The sequence below is a fragment of the Callospermophilus lateralis genome, chromosome 17, assembly GCF_048772815.1.
Source record: "Callospermophilus lateralis isolate mCalLat2 chromosome 17, mCalLat2.hap1, whole genome shotgun sequence".
NCBI classification, from domain to species: domain Eukaryota; kingdom Metazoa; phylum Chordata; class Mammalia; order Rodentia; family Sciuridae; genus Callospermophilus; species Callospermophilus lateralis.
In genome coordinates this window covers 2,001,035-2,017,136 of record NC_135321.1, presented here as the reverse complement: position 1 = coordinate 2,017,136, position 16,102 = coordinate 2,001,035, and the positions used below count along the sequence as shown (strand labels likewise).

The 16,102-nt window shown below is 50.0% G+C and overlaps 1 protein-coding gene across 7 annotated transcripts in view; it reads left to right on the top strand.

The window, feature by feature from the left end:
- The window catches only part of Znf236 (zinc finger protein 236), a 103,759-nt gene that overhangs the window by 42,473 nt on the left and 45,184 nt on the right, over nucleotides 1–16,102 (top strand). For all 7 annotated transcript variants that reach the window (XR_013154544.1, XR_013154543.1, XM_077105599.1 and 4 more), the window contains exons 12-20: nucleotides 1,655–1,796; nucleotides 2,293–2,553; nucleotides 5,580–5,833; nucleotides 6,728–6,829; nucleotides 7,300–7,451; nucleotides 9,010–9,113; nucleotides 10,771–10,922; nucleotides 12,675–12,887; nucleotides 15,078–15,360. Coding sequence is in view for 5 of the 7 variants with exons in the window: in XM_077105599.1 (XP_076961714.1) it covers nucleotides 1,655–1,796; nucleotides 2,293–2,553; nucleotides 5,580–5,833; nucleotides 6,728–6,829; nucleotides 7,300–7,451; nucleotides 9,010–9,113; nucleotides 10,771–10,922; nucleotides 12,675–12,887; nucleotides 15,078–15,360 (1,663 nt within the window). In the remaining 2 variants the exon portion in view is untranslated. The remainder of the gene's footprint in view (nucleotides 1–1,654; nucleotides 1,797–2,292; nucleotides 2,554–5,579; nucleotides 5,834–6,727; nucleotides 6,830–7,299; nucleotides 7,452–9,009; nucleotides 9,114–10,770; nucleotides 10,923–12,674; nucleotides 12,888–15,077; nucleotides 15,361–16,102) is intronic.

Below are 16,102 nucleotides of genomic sequence, written 5' to 3'. Positions count from 1 at the left end.
GGAACGTGTGGAGATTTGCATAGAACTCCACGTGACTGCCTGCTTGCTGCTGTCCTGCATCATTGGTGGTCCTCTGAGTAGCATTGGAACTGTAAAGTTTGCCAAGCCCAATAGTGACCAAAGACATCATCTTAGTTGCATTTTGTTTTTTCTGTTTGTAGTTTTTTGAAGAATAGCCACATTAGTTTTTTTTGTTCACCTTCCTGAACCTACTGTGGTTCCCTGAACCAAATGAATATCAAATAAATGTTGACCGTAAGACCATTAATAAATGAGCCTGGTTTGAATTTGTACTTAACTGAATTTTCCTAATATTTAGATGCTGAGAACAAGAGTTAGTTCATTCAGTTATATTTGTGTGTCCTCCTATTTGACAGTATTATGTGAACTCACATACTTGACTTAGGGTTGAAAACTTATGGCCTAGGGGAGTGGAGAAAAGATGTGATACCAAGTGTGAGTGACAGGTGCTGAAGTAGGAATAAGTACAAATAAAGAGACGAGAGGAGTGGGGTTTGCTGAGGGAGTGGTGAGAGCATAAAGGTACAGAGGGTATGGTAAGCTGCGTGGTGGGTCAGCAGATGATTGGATGGTTGGGTGAGTGGGTGAAGGAAGAGATGGTGGGTGGATGACTGGATGGATGGATGGGTGATAATGGAAATGGAGATGAAGAAGCAGGTTTAAGACACATTGGGACAGTGTGATCTCCAGGACTGCGAATGGCAAATGACACATGCAATCAGACAGGGAAGGGAGTTCTCAAAGATTCTAAAAACCTAGCCTCGCATTCACTTGGGAAAGTGGGGGAGCACTAGGTTCTAGGGAAAAGAACTGAAACACCCTGTACTTCTGGGAGAGTCAGGAAACTATCGTAAGAGATGTGTCATTATCACATAGAAACTAGTGTTCCTGCTGGAAGAGGCGGAGGAGGGAAAGGGAGCGTTGGAGCCAAGGGCAGAGTGTGGGCAGGAGGAAGGATAGTCCAAGACTGGCCAGAACTGAGTGTTAGGTGACTATGAAGTGACCCAAAAGTCGACATCTAAGTTTGTCCTGAATGACAGATATAACCCACAGGCTTCCTTAAATTCTATTTATAAATGAGCAAACCAAGAGAACCCTTTCTCGAATTAAAAGCATGTAAATTCAGAAATAATTCTTAGTAATTTTGCTATTTGCAGATTTTGTAGAAGGAAATTTCTGAGACGATGCTAATGTTTTTAGAACAGAAGATCGTGTTAGAAGCAGTGGTGTTTTGAATTCGTCAGAGGAGCTCATGGGCAGCATTCATATTGAATAAATAAGGGGTCTCACATCCTGACCTAAATTTAGGATATAGCTATGTAAATTCCATGTCAGCCAATGCCTTTATAGCACACAAATAAAGGTATTCACAGGAAACTGGCCGCAGACTCCAGTGAAAGAATTGTGACAACAGACAGACTCCTCATGTTGGTGCAAAGCATGTCCATGTTTTCCTCTTTCTCCTAGGTGTCTGCATAGTTTCTAACACATCACAGTAGCACTTGGCTGCAGCACTGGCTCTACAGCACATTCATGTTTTCACCTTCAGGGTAACAGGTGCCTTTTGACATTTAATTTTATTAGTGTCGACACTGAATGATTTCTGCTTTTTTTTTTTTTTTTTGGTTTGCAGGTCTTATCCAACCCATTCCAAGAAACCAGTTTTTCCAAAGTTATTTTAATAATAATTTTGTAAATGAAGCAGATCGACCATACAAATGTTTTTATTGTCATCGAGCGTATAAAAAGTCCTGCCATCTTAAACAACACATCAGGTAAGTTGTAGGTGTAGAGAGGGCGTTCACTGTAATCTGGAGATTTGGTGGTCTGGTGATCTCTACAAGTAATTGGAATAGTATTGTTAGGTTTTAGTATTTAAAATGTCATATTTCACCCCCAAATGTTGCTAATTGATATTTTTATTCTTTAGTGTCTCAATAAAATATTTTACTCAGAAATTAGCACTTAATTTTATTTGTATTCCCAATGTATTTTAGTATTTGCAGCTTTCAGGAAATATCCAAGAAGCATTTGTTTTATTTGATGAGATTGCAGTTAAGGTTTTTCCAACGCATTCAGTGGAGCTTTATTCTTGGTGCTAGCTGGAGCACAAATAAAGAGAAGATAGACTTGGTCCTGCAAGGGGTGGTGCTGGAGGAAGGCTGGAGCCCATGGAGATGGGCCCGCCGTCTCCGCGTGGCAGCTGTATGCCTTGGGCTCCTCTGCCGCTTGGCCTGCAGCATGGTGAAGGGAACGCCATCTTTCTTTTAGGTCACACACAGGTGAAAAGCCTTTCAAGTGCTCTCAGTGTGGAAGAGGCTTCGTGTCTGCAGGAGTGCTTAAGGCGCATGTGAGGACGCACACGGGCCTCAAGTCCTTCAAGTGTCTCATCTGTAATGGAGCCTTCACCACTGGGGGCAGCTTGCGCAGACACATGGGCATTCATAACGACCTCCGGCCCTATATGTGTCCCTATTGCCAAAAAACCTTTAAGACCTCTCTGAACTGCAAGAAGCACATGAAAACCCATAGGTAGGTATACTTATGATTGTAATTCCCTGGTGGTGGGGCGTCTTCTTAATTTTGAATCCCGTGCTGTTATTTCTCACCTTGAGTATGTGGGCTAAAGAACTGAAGTGTCAGTAACTGGGGACCCACCGAGTGCCACACGCACAGCGCCAGAGTTTTGAGGCAGTCTGTGTTGGGCTAAGCCCCTAGTGGTTGGCTCCCTCTCAGAGATGACCTCTGGTTCTTAGATGAGGTCTTGGACCCTGCCTGTTACAGTCAGGAGGTGAAGTTCTGATCAGCGCTGTGCTTTCTAGGAGTGTGATTGGTGAATCTTGGAGGTGATTGTTCTGCATTTGCACTTGAACATGTATTTGGGGCAGCCTGTGGAACCTTCATTGAGTAGCCCGCTGCTCATCTCCGAGGGGTCATTTCTGGCTAGAGCTGGGCTTTCACACAAGGGTTCCTGAGGAGTGTGGTGGTGTGCAGTCATGTCGAGCCATGAGGTGGCCCCCTCCGGCTTATGGAAATTAAGTCCTTGGCACCCAGAGATGCTACGCTCTTTTGCCCGGGGACATTTACTTTAGGAGTCCCAGTGGTCTAACCCAGATGCGTCTGCCTGGTGTCCCTGTGACCCAGACCCTAGTGTTAGAGTGACTGGACTGTGCTGGTTTGGTGGTGTTCGCTGTCTTACGGATCTGAGAGCCCGAGCTTGCTTGTCAGCTTGGCTTCCTTGAGGCAGCACGTTCGGTCTTAGCCTGCAAGCTCACCTCTGCTGGGGACTCTCAGGGAGCTCCATATCGGTGGTGCCATTTAGTGGCCCTCACAGCAGCATGCTCTGTCGTACTGTGCTGTGGGTTACGAGGACATTCTGTGATGTGCAGGTGTTTGAGAACTGGATGTCTGTGTTGGTGTAGACACTCGGGATGCTTGGCTCTGCTCGTGCAGCAGGAAGATGGGTCCCCATGTGGCTAGGGGGCTGTGCCGTTAGAGAGGACAGGAGCCGAGTCCTTGTGTGCCCCAGCATTGTGTCGAGTGCCATTTTTCTCCATCAGGAAGCCTGGCCTTACCATGTTCCTCTTGGGATAGGGCTGGGAACATGGGGCCTGAGCCCTCGTTGGTGCGGTTATAGGGTCAGCTGTGTGACATGGAGCCTCGTGTAGACAGTGTTTGTCATGGTGACACTGAGGGCTGCCGGCAGTGGGTCTCTGCAGTGTTTGACTTTGTGGTGACAGTGTGCTGGCCGGTCGGCCTGCCGAGGTGGTTTCCCCTGTAGATCACGTGCTCTTGGATCTTCCTGTAGGGAGACTCCCTTTGAGATATTGCAGAGAGTTCCCAGAGTACTGCATGTTATGTGAAAGATGGATGCACGTGGTCACAGTTGTCAGGCTGTGGGGAAGAACCCAGGCAGACAAGCATTAAGCGCCTCTCCCACCCACCATGTGAGACCCACGCCCTTGGAACCATGGTGGAGTCTGACGTCTCTGCGTCACTGGCCAGAACTGTGGTGGCAGAGTCTGGGTAGCATGCTTTCTTTTCTTTCTTTTTTATTTGTTCTTTTTTAGTTATATATGACAGTAGAGTATATTTTGACATATTTTACGTGCATGGAGTTAAACATTCTAATCAGGATCCCATTCCTGCAGTTGTATATGATGTGGAGGTCACTGCTCCTGTATTCGTATGTGAATATAGAAAAGAGGTGTCCAGTTCCTTCTACTGTCTTTCCCATTTCCATCCCCGCTACCTTCCCTTTATTTCCCTTTGTCTAATCCAGTGAACTTCTATTCTTCCTACCACCCACCCTAATTGTGGGTTATTATACACATGTTAGAGAGAAATTCAGCCTTTGGTTTTTTGAGATTGGCTTATTTCACTTAGCATGATGGTTTCCATTTCCGTGTTCACCAGCAAATGCCATAATTTCATTCTTCTGCATGGCTGAGTAATACACCACTGTGTATATGTACCACATGTTCTTTATCCATTCATCTTTTGAAGGGCATCTAGGTTGGTTCCATAGCTTAGCTATTGTGAGTTGAGCTGCTATAAACTTCATGTGGCTGGATCACTGTAGTATGCTGATTTTAAGTCCTTTGGGTATAAACCGAGGAGTGGGATAGCTGGGTAAAATGGTGGTTCCAATCCTAGTATTTTGAGGAATCTCCATACTGCTTTCCAGAGTAATGGCACTAATTTGCAGACCCACCAGCAGTGTCTGAGTGTGCCTTTTCCTCCAAGTCCTCGCCAACGTTTATTGTTGCTTGTATTCTTGATGATTGCCATCTGACTGGAGCAAGAGGGAATCTCAGTGTAGTTTTAATTTGCATTTCTCTAATTGGTAATGGGCTTTCTGACTTCTGACCTAGATGATTGAGAATCGACGCCAGGAAGACTGGAGGTAGGGAGCAGCGTCTGAGGAGACAGCCTGTGGTGGTGCTCGGTGGGTCTGAGAGCACATGTAAGGAAGGGTGGAGCAGACAGCCCCTTGGTCAGGTGGCAGGTGGCTGTCAGTGGGTCAGTCAGTCATGGTTGATCTTTCTCTTTGAAGGAGAAGTACCATGATGAATACATACTGGATGTGTTTTGTGCATGCAGATGTTGCTATGAGCAGCATTAGCACCAGGCCATCTGGGAACATGACTCGTGACGGGTCCTGGACCACGGGCTGAAGTGCCCTTGCTTGTAATTCTCAGGTTGGTCTAGAGAGGCACTGGCCAGGATGGTGGTGTTCTGAGAAGTTGAGCCCACAACAGAAGTGAGTTGGAGTTCCAGTGTTACGCATGTTGCCTCTTTGAGTTTCTGGTGTGTCTTGGGCCCCCTCTCTAGGAGCCTCTGTGTCCTGTGGCCTTCGACGGCTCTAGAAGTAGTGCGACTCCCTTCAAAATGATTAGCAGTGTGTACATGTTAGCTGGGTCACTGTCATGACTTCAAAATGAAGCAATTTAAGAATAAAATGTTTTTTTAACAAGTCCCACAACTTTTGTGGGCAGATCCTCAGGCAAGTATGGCCAGGTGTCTAACTTTATGAATCGTCGTTGCTTTTTCTGAAGATATGAACTTGCCCAGCAACTGCAGCAGCACCAGCAGGCCACCTCAGTGGACGACAGCACTGTGGACCAGCCGAGCCTGCAGGTGTCGGCTCCCATGCCAGTGGAGATGGAGGGTGCTGAGCTGCAGCAATCGGCCGAGCCTGTCTCCACTGACCCCGAGGCCATGCTGGACCTGGGGTCGCAGCACGTGGTGGGCACAGAAGAAGCGGCACTGGGGCAGCAGCTGACAGATCAGCCTTTGGAAGCGGATGAAGGTGAATTTCGGGAGTTTCAGCCCCTGCAGGGTTTTGCAGTGCTATTGGGTATTTTACATTTCTCCCTGTGCTCTCCAGTCACTCTTTGCCCTTCAACTTTACTAGATCTTTAACTGCAAGGATTTTTGTTGGTTTTAAACACAACCAACATTTGAAATCTTAGGGCTACAGCAAAGTCTACTGACCAGTTCTAATGCAGTTCCTTTCAGTTTTTTCAAGTGAATGCACAGACACTCTGTTGAGTGTGCACCTGTAATCACACTCCACGGTCTTCCTGTGTGTGCTTTATGACCTACCCGTGTCCCTCATATGTCCCGCACCTCGAGGTCTTCCTCCTAGTGCGTGTCTGCACATCAGTTGATTTCTGTGACAGTTTCCGGGCACAGAGTCATGCAGGCTGATGCAGCTCAGAGAAGGGTCCATTGCTGGTCTGCAGAGAGGTCAGGTGCCTGATTCCTGATATAAAGCAACACATGGCTTCCTTCGTCAGTATAGTCTAGTGCAAAAAAAGTCACCTCGGCCGTGGCAGTGCGCACAGTGCTGTGACGGTTTGCTCTCTCACACAGCTCTTGCCTCACACAGGCCTGTCAGCCTTCAGTTTGCCGACCTCAGGGATGTCTCCGTGTTCCTGTAGTCTGTGGGCAGGATTACACACTGTTTGCCCTCCATGATGCCTGGAGTAATGGGTACCCAGCAGGGTTTCAAGTGGTTCTGGGGGCAATTGCTTTTTAGAAGTATCACAGAGCAATGTCCACAGCCTCCCTATTGCTTTTTCAAAATAAAGAGGCTAACTTTTGAAAACGCAGTGAAGTACACCTTTGAACAAATGTATGTGTCCAAAAGTGAGTGGCCTCAGCGTATAAACTGCCCTTTTCTTTGTGTTCTTATACTTAGATGGGTTTACAGCCGCCCAGGACCCTCTCCCAGGGCACATGGACCAGTTTGAAGAGCCGACTCCCACACAGCAGTCCTTTGAGCCATCAGGGCTATCTCAAGGTCAGTGGGTAGGGTGAAGTGGAGAAACCAGCTGACCTACATGGGGTTCACTTTCACGAACCACATTTCTGTGTTTCTCTGAAGTCCCTTCTAGAATTTATGATTTCAAACCAAATAACTTTAGCATATATTATGTAATATTTTAAAATTGATAATATACCATGTTGTGGTGTGGTCAGATCTTCTGCAAAATGACTTTCACAACCATTCCACGAATGTTCTAGCCAGAGAAGGCGATGAGTGGGAGTCAGGACGTGGCAGTAGGTGAAGTCAGTGACTGGTTCCCAAAGCCTGCACCAAAGTGATTTGGGGGGATACAGACCATCCTAGAGCTGCTGGCACAAGTGGATTCTGATTCTCAGAAAGTAGAAATGTACCTTTAGATGTTTTTTATTTATAACTCAATTTAAAAAATTTTTTGTATAAAAACTGTCCTATTTCTGTAGAGCTCTCTTTGTAATGCATTTCAGGTTTCACAGTGACCGACACGTACAACCAACAGGCTCAGTTTCCACCTGTGCAACAACTACAAGATTCCAGTACTCTCGAGTCCCAAGCCCTGTCCACGAGTTTCCACCAGCAGAACCTGCTGCAGGTTCCAAGCTCTGACACGATGAACGTAGTGAGTGTTTGCAGAGGATGGTGCCAGTCATTACCTAGTGGATGCTGGTCTGTCTTCTCTGTGGTTAGAGCATGCCCACTTCTGGTACTTCTAAGACTAGTGCATCACCTGGGGAACCTCAGTGTGTAGCATGCAAGCTTTCTCCTTAAAATGTCTCCACTTGCTTAATGAGTTCAGCACCATGTGGTGGCTTTACCTTTTTAGCTAAAAGCGAGGAAGTCAGTAAGAGTGCAATAAAATTTGAAGGATATGGCTTTTGCAACAAAACCTAAGTATTTTTGTTTGTGGAATCTTAAAAGAAATAAGTTAGATGGATAAGTAAAACGAATGCTAGCATATTGAAATCAAGTATTACGTAATTAAAATTTTTAATATCTTATTCAAATTGGAGATGTTTAAATTTGATTTTTCTGTTATTGGAAATTTTTTAATAGTGATGAAAATAATTGACCTATCAATCATTGTCTTCTTTCCTTAAAATCTCATAGTAGCTTTGCCCAGTGGTAGGCCTGAAGACGGCCGAGTGCTTTCTCATGGGCAGACACCGTGTGGCTGGCACAGGTGCTCAGCCTGGTGGAGAGCGTGCTGCTGAGGAGCTTCCCCTCATCCAGGGCCCTCTTAGGAAGCTGCCCGCACGGGGCTGGGTGGTGGCAGAGGGCATTGTCCCATGTGGTCATGGACGTCAGGCAAAAATCAGAAACAGCCCTTACTTCCAGCACCACTGATGGGCTCCACTGTTTACTCGCTGCCCTTGCCATCCAGGTGTCCGAGGCCTAGCTCACCCTCTGGGATCCAGAGTGGTCAGCGAGCCTGAGCCAGGCTGAGCTGTGACCCTGTGTTGAGGGAGGGGTTACCGTGACTATTCCCTGTGTGTGTGACTATTTCTGGGGTGGATGGTGGGTCCTTTTTCTTCCCTTGTGGCTTTTGTAACAGGAGAGACAATCTTTTCAGAAAGTGGGATTTTCATTCACTGCAAGTGTGTTAGTCATCTCTCCATCACTGTGACAAAACAGCTGAAAGAAATCACTCAAAAGGCTCCTGGTTTCAGGGGTTCAGTCCCTGGTGGGTGGCCTGTCATTCAGGCCTTTGCTGAGGCACAGCATGGGGTGGAGCGTGGTGGGGCCACGCCACTCACCTCATGGTGGCCAGCAGGCCAAGGGCTGGGGAGGGGCTGAATCCAGTGTCCCTGCCAGTGCGCACTCCCAGTGGTCTCATTCCTGCCACCAGGCCCACTTCCCAGTGGCAGCACAGGCTGGAGACCATGCCTTTAGCACGTGGCCTTTGGAGGGACATCTGCAGTCTAGACTGCAGCAGCCAACAAGAGTCCAGCTGACTCGAGTGTCTCTCCTCAAATAAGTCAGTCTGGGCAGCAAGGAGACCGTGCCTTACCACGGGCCAGAGAAAGCCAGCATTGCTGCTCAGGGCTGTCCATGGTCTTGTGGCCGCTGCAGCCCAGCTTCTGCAGGGGACTGTGCATCCTGTCCACGCTGCTGGCTGCTGCGTCCCTTTCATGTTCACAGACTGCTAAGCAATCTCCTCCTGCCTCTGTTCACTTCAGACTGCTCGCTTGATTCAGGAGTCGTCCCAAGAGGAGCTGGACCTGCCGACACAGCGCCCCCAGTTCCTGGAGGACGGCGAGGACCAGAGCCGGCGCTCTTACAGGTAGAGCCACCCAGCTGGCTTCTAAGTGCAGTGTTGGTCACCTGCGGGCTTGGCTCCCTTGGACCCTGTGAAACAGGGTTGGTTGTCACCCCGCTTCCTCTGGGATCTGGGACAGCAGAGGTGACCTTGACACAACACTGCTAGTGAGGGCCAAGGCAGTTTTTCTTCAGCATGTGCACACCTAGAACCCTTTGCCACAGCTTCCTGTCACCATTGTAATCGTTGTTATGTGGTGGCACGTTTGTGCTCAAGACTGTGCATTCTAAGAACAGCTGTGCCAGGGCACGGGGTTGATCTGTCTGCAGGTCGTTGGCCCTGTGGAGCACCATGTGCCCACTGTACCATGGAGGGGCCTGGCAAAGGTCCGACAGGGAATAAATCAGCTATCTTACAAAATCAAAGATGAATAAAAGTGAAAAAACTGAAATGAGCATCGTCTATAGAGATAGCCTTGGTTTTATGATATTTTAATAATTTTATTGTTTTCTTAAAGTACTTTTTTAAACTCTTAATCCTTATTTTCAGAGTCATTTAACAACAACAACAAAAAGAGGACATTTAACAACAACAGCAACAAAAAAACACCAGGTCATTTAATAAAAAGCCCCTCTTTTCACCTGAGCACCTGCCAGGCCGAGACTCTTGTCCCTTGGAGAGGGGCAGGTTTGGGTCTTTGTTGCTGGGATTGACGGTTGGGAAGAATGGCATGCATGTGCTCCTCTCCACCAGGCTGGCATGGGGGCGTTCAGGCGAAAAGTCCACATTTGAGAGTTATCAGTACAGAGACTAGAACTTCATGCCCAAAACAGAAGGGGTTCAGGCTTGTGCCCTGGCCACTCACAAGGAGGTGAGTGGGAGAGGAGCAGCTAGGGGTGGGCGGGCTGCCTGAGCGTGAGTGGCGGGAACTTGGGTAGTGCCGGGAACTTGGGTAGTGCTGGGAACTTGGGTAGTGCCGAGGTGCAGAGTCTTTCTCTAAGATGCTGCAGAACCTAGGACACGTAGCTGTCCTTTCCTGTAGTGGGACCAGTGTAGGCAGCAGCACGCCTCCCTGGGGATGGGGTCCCAGGCAGACTTGCTCCAGGTGGGCTGGGTCCCCCTCTGCACCTGGTTTCACGGGGAGACTCCTCAGAGTCATGTCATGGTGAGTTGACAGGCAGCTGCTGGGTGGTAGATCTAGGCAGTTGGTTAGACATGTTAGAGAGACAGTAATTTTAATCTCTTTAGTAACTACTGAGAGGGAAATAAATAATACCGCATAGTTACAGACTCAGAATAACTCTAGTACAATCCGTTTCCTTAAAGTTTAAACAAAAACAAATGTGGATTGGCATTTCTGGAAATCTAGTCTTGGGAGTAGGAAGCACCAACTCTGTGAAAGCAGCAGCTCACAGTGATGTGCTGCTGTTGGGTTTGGGAGAGTTTCTGATGAATCGGGTATTTTGTCTGTCGGGGTGTCGTTGGAGGAGTTGTTAATTTGGAAAGAATAAAGCACGTTAAGACCCCGACACCCCCGCAGAACCTGATGTGGCAGGTTGTCCCGCCATTGGTGCTGTCTGTTGTGTTGTCCAGGTGGGCAGTAAGCCTGACCTCAGTGCGCTGCGGCTCCCTCTGCAGTGGGGCCTGGTGACCGTGCTCTGAACTCTCTGTTTGGTTGCAGATGTGACTACTGCAACAAGGGCTTCAAGAAGTCCAGCCACTTGAAGCAGCACGTGCGGTCACACACAGGAGAGAAGCCCTACAAGTGCAAGCTCTGCGGGCGCGGCTTCGTCTCCTCCGGCGTCCTCAAGTCCCATGAGAAGACACACACAGGTCACTGTCTGCTTGGCACGCAGGGACTCGGCTGTCTTGTTTTTAGCACGACAGCTCTGCTGAGATGGGGACCCTCGTGCCGCCATCACAGCTCCTGGTTGCTGTTGGGGGGTTCGGTTTGTTCAGAACCCTGAAGCCCCTGTTTCAGTTTAGAGCTTCTTTGTCTCTGACCCTGAGGTCCACACTTTCTCCCCTGACCTGCCTTTGTCTTCACGGACTGGTCTGTGTGAGCATTCCGTGTAAGTGGCTCGTGCCACCTGTGGTCTCTCGCGACTGGCTTCTTTCACTTGGCCAGTACGTTCAGGATCATCCATATTGTGGCACGTTTCAGTACCGCTGTCCTTTCTATGGCCAGCATATCCCTTTCTGTGGCCACTTTTCATGCACACGTACCACCTGTCGTCAGGGGACATCTGGATCCTTTCCATTTTTTGACTGAGGAATCGTGCTCTTGACCTCAGTGACCTCTGTTTCTATGTGGCCACGTGTCTCTACCTGGGAGAGGAATCTCTAGGATGTAGGATGATGCTTTTTAAGCTTTTGAGCATATTCAGCTCTTTTCCAAAGTGGCTGCACGTTTTGCATGTCCACCAGCAAGCGCGTGTGGGCCTGGCCTGCTCCACGTTTACACTAGGCTCACTGCCAGTGCCTTTTACTGTGACCATGTGGGGCAGGTGCAGCGCCGGCTCCTTATGGTTTTGATGTGCATCTTCCGTGGCTCATGTGCTAATTGAGGAATGTCTATGCTAATTCTATGTCTACTTCAAAGATTGCTTGTCTTAATGTTACTGAGTTGTAGGAGTTTTTTTTTAATATATTTTGGCCACTGAACCTTTATCAGATATATGGTTTACGATTACATATCTTGAGTGCATTACCTTTGTCCGTTGAGCACATCCAACATACTTAGTCAACATCAGTAGTGTACACGTTTAATATAGGTATGGCTCCTGTAGAGGATTTGTTTGAGAATGAAGGTGTGTCACTTAGACATCTCCTCGCAAGCAAAGAGGAGAATTCTCAGGAGTGCCTCCGTAATGTAGAGGCTGGGGAGTGGCGTCAAGGCTGCTGGGAACACTGGTGTAGCAGAGGCCCAGGAGCCGCCAAGGGCCAGGGCTGGGTGGCCACGCTCCTTTCTGGATCCTTCCTTGAGTTGCTGGAAAGGAGGGAGGGGCTGGGGTCGCCTTCCCAAAGGTGAAGCCACAGATGCCCAGGGACTCTCCCCAGGGCCTGAGGCATTTGCTGTGGCAGTGAGGTGAAGACGAACTCGAGGAACGGTCACTTGGGTCAAACTGTACACACTGTCAGCTTCGGTGAAAATGCTGACGGTGGAGAACACTAGTGTTTTTGTGTGCTGGGGATTGAACCCAGTGGTGCAGTACCACAGAGCCACATCCCCAGCCCTTTTTGTTTCTTTATTTTGAGACAGGGTCTCGCTAAGTTGCCGAGGCTGGCCTCGAACTTGCGATCCTCCTGCCTCAGCCTCCTGAGTAGCTGGGATCATACTGCGCCCGGTGACTTGGTTTGTTTTGAGAAACGTCTTCTCAGAGGCTGTTAATGTCAGTAGAGAATATGGTAAGATGTGCTCTGTCAGTTTCCATGTTCCTAACACAATCCAGTTCCTAAAGCTCGGAAACCACAGCACACACACGGTCTGAGTTGTAGCTTACTGAACATGTCTATGCTTTGCGTGCGTATGGTCTGAGGCGGTCAGATTCTCCCCAACGGCTGCTGTCTCCTCTGTCGTCACAGGGGTGAAGGCGTTCAGCTGCAGCGTCTGTAACGCCTCGTTCACCACCAATGGCAGCCTCACGCGGCACATGGCCACACACATGAGCATGCGGCCATACAAGTGTCCCTTCTGTGACGAGGGCTTCCGCACCGCGGTTCACTGTAAGAAGCACATGAAGAGGCACCAGACGGTCCCCTCTGCTGCGTCGGCAGCTGCAGAGACTGAGGGAGGAGGTATTTTCCATTTGTTGCTTCAAGGTTTATTAGCCAAATGCTGATTTAGTAATAAAGTCACATACGAATCTCCTGGAATGTTTAAACCTGTGTATAGATTAAGCTTGGGAGCACCCTCAAATTTTAAGTATGAAACCCTCCATGCCTTTGGAAGAAGTTGAGAAAGGCCCTGGGCCGCCACTGGAGGCGCTGGCACGCGTGAGCTCAGGCACACGTTGACACGTCTACTCCAGCCGTGTGACGTCTGTGCGTGCTGTTGGAGTCCACCTGGGCTTTTTTCCCAAAGCCTGCCGTACAGGCGTGATCAGGTGGCCCAGGCCATGCCAGGCGAGGCAGCTGCGTGGAGCAGCCAGCCTCCGCCTCCCCTGAAGTCCTCATCAGCCGTCACGGCCTCTTCTCTGGTTGTGCCACGAGACTTCGCCCTCCCTCCCCCAGGGCCGCCCTCCTGAGGTCCTGGCCTCCGAGCTCCCGCCTTCCGAGCTCGCCAGGGTCCCTCCTCAGCAGGTCCCACTAGCGCACGGAGAGCAGCTCCCTGGTGCTGGCTCGCGGGTGCCTGCAGGCTCTGCTGAGGTTCCCCCTCGCTGTGCGTCCCACAGGCCTGCTGCATCCTGTGGCCATGAGCGCTGCGCTTACCGTGCTGCTCTGTGCTTGCTAAGGGCGTGTTGTGCTGATGAGGGCGCCAGGTCATTTGGTCAGTGTCTGGGGACCAGGTCTGCTAAGGACATGGACCCCTGCCCCAGAGTCCTGGTCCTTCCATCTGCTTGTAGCCAGCTGCTCACGAGGTCTCAGACCCTGACGGCCCCTGCATGTTCCCTTGAAGTGAGAGTAGTGTGGTTTTCTTCAGAATCCACCTTGCTTGCCTTCAAGAGGCAAAATCTGTGACCTCCACGCAGCGCAGCGGCCACTCTGAGTTCCAGCTTCTAACCTCTGAACCTGGTGGAGTGGTCATGTGCTCAGGTTCAGTGCTTAGTAGAGCCTCTATTTCCACAGGTTAAATTCTGCCATGAGGTTTAGTAAGGTGTAAAAAGCAACGGAGGTTTGCTTCAGATGAATAAAGAACACAGGACATGCAGGCATTCCATGTGGCTTGGAGGGTGCTCACTGGTCAGCCCGTGGGTAAAAGCCCTTGATCCTGTCGTGGACACTCAGCATGCTGACGAGTTGGTGCCTTGGGATTGGTGCGGGTTCTGGAAGGCTTTGTGCCACTGCCTAAGTGCTGACGAACACCAGGACAGACCTGTTGCTGTCTCCTCCCATCTTGTGTGTGAGAAGCCACCTGTTGTCTGTTCCTGCACAGCTGGACTCCTGGGACAAGGCCTGACCCTTGGTTTCCCTTGGCAGTTGCACTGTCAGCCTGTGCCGTCGATGCTCTCTTTTGCTTACCATGCTGAATCTCCTTGCACTTCTCTCCTTCCGTGGCTGGTGATGGGTTGACATGTTCTTTTGATCCCTTAAAGTCCTCAGTCATCCTCACTTGCATTGCCAGCCTCACAGGACCATGTCATCCTGAGCTCAGCTGCCGGCCTCTCCTCCCCGCGCCCCTGCTGCCAGCTCTGGGGCCACCAGATGGTCTTCCTTGGCTCTCTGGGTCGGCACTGGCCGCTATTCACGTTTCTGTTGAGTTCTGGGTGTCAGTCGTGCATGCCGCTGTGGTCTCCCCTCCCGTCACACGTTTTCCTGTTACGTTTCGTCGCGGCTTATTCTTACTTTACACTTCACTCAGGCTGCCCAGACATACACGTATGGATGTATGTATTCCGTTTCACCTTGTTCTTTGCAGTGAGTTTCTTAACTGGGGCTCTGCTGCTTTATCAGCTTGGTCTCCCATTTGGGGCTTCTGGTTTCCCTGCTGATGGCAGTTTGCTCTTGGCCTGTCCCTAAGCGACTGCATTTGTGAGCACTGCAGGCTCGTGCGGTTCCAAGCCGCCGGCTGGCCTTGTGTTGGGGTCAGTCCCAGCATCCTTGGGGTCAGCAGGCCCTCCCCAAGGCAGGTCCTTCCCATGCCGTTTTCTTCCATGATCTTGCCTGACTTTTCAGCAGGATCGTGGTGGGAAGGGCAGCCCTTACGTCCTTCAGCACAGCTCAAGTGGACTGTCCTGAACGTTACAGGCACAGCCAGTTGTCATTGACTTGTTCTGTGGAAACCTGGGCTTTGGTGAGGTTTTGATCCGTCTTCCTGTGTTTGGGTAGACATGTGCCTGGAGGAAGAGGAGGAAAATTCTGACAGAAGCGCATCGAGAAAGTCCCGTCCTGAGGTCATCACCTTCACCGAGGAGGAGACGGCCCAGCTGGCCAAGATTCGGCCCCAGGAGAGTGCCACTGTGTCTGAGAAGGTCCTGGTGCAGTCGGCCGCAGAGAAAGACCGCATCAGCGAGATGAAGGACAAGCAGGCGGAGCTCGAGGCTGAGCCTAAGCATGCCAACTGTTGCAGCTACTGCCCTAAAAGCTTCAAGAAGCCCAGCGACCTGGTGAGGTGAGGCACCTTCAGCCTTGTGGGTGGCTCTCAGAGACTAGAAAATACCTGCTGGGATTCCTGTGGCACTCCTCACTGCAGTGAGGGAGGTTGGCTTCTGCACCGTTGCCCTGTGTGCAGGAGTTACAGTAGTGTTCCCTGCTGGAGTGGCGGGTTCCAGCCGTGTTAACTCAGTAGTGACCTCATTCAGGATAGTAGCGGGAGGCCTGTTTCTCCATGGTTTGCTTGTGCATATTTCTGTGTGATTGTGGTCAAAGCAGGAAATAAAAATATTTTTATATCGAGGAAGACAGAGTGCCAGGCTTTGAGGGTGTGCAGAAGAGCAGCAGATGCCCTCCTGCCTGGGGTTGCTGGCCTGTGTGAGGAGCACACCTCCAGCTAGAGCCCAAGGAGTACTCGGGCCAATAGCCAGAGATGGGCAGTGGATGCAAGAGATAGAGCATGGCGGGTGGTAAGGAGGCCAGAAAAGGCGGAGTGAAGTTAGGAGGAGCTAAGGACTGTGCACCTGGGGAGGTCTAAGTCTAGACACTCTCCCCAGGTTCTGGAAGTTTCTGTCTGAAGCAGGGCCGGTTAGTTGTACCTCCTAGAGCAAAAACTAGACATATAGGCATAGAGCAGCTTGGTAAGTCCAGGTGGTGAGAGTGCAGACTGCTCCAGAACATAGGTGGGGCATTTTCCACGTGCTCTGGATCCTCAGTGTGCTCTGCAGGGCTGTGGGGGCAAGGCAGGGAGGGGTGGGGTG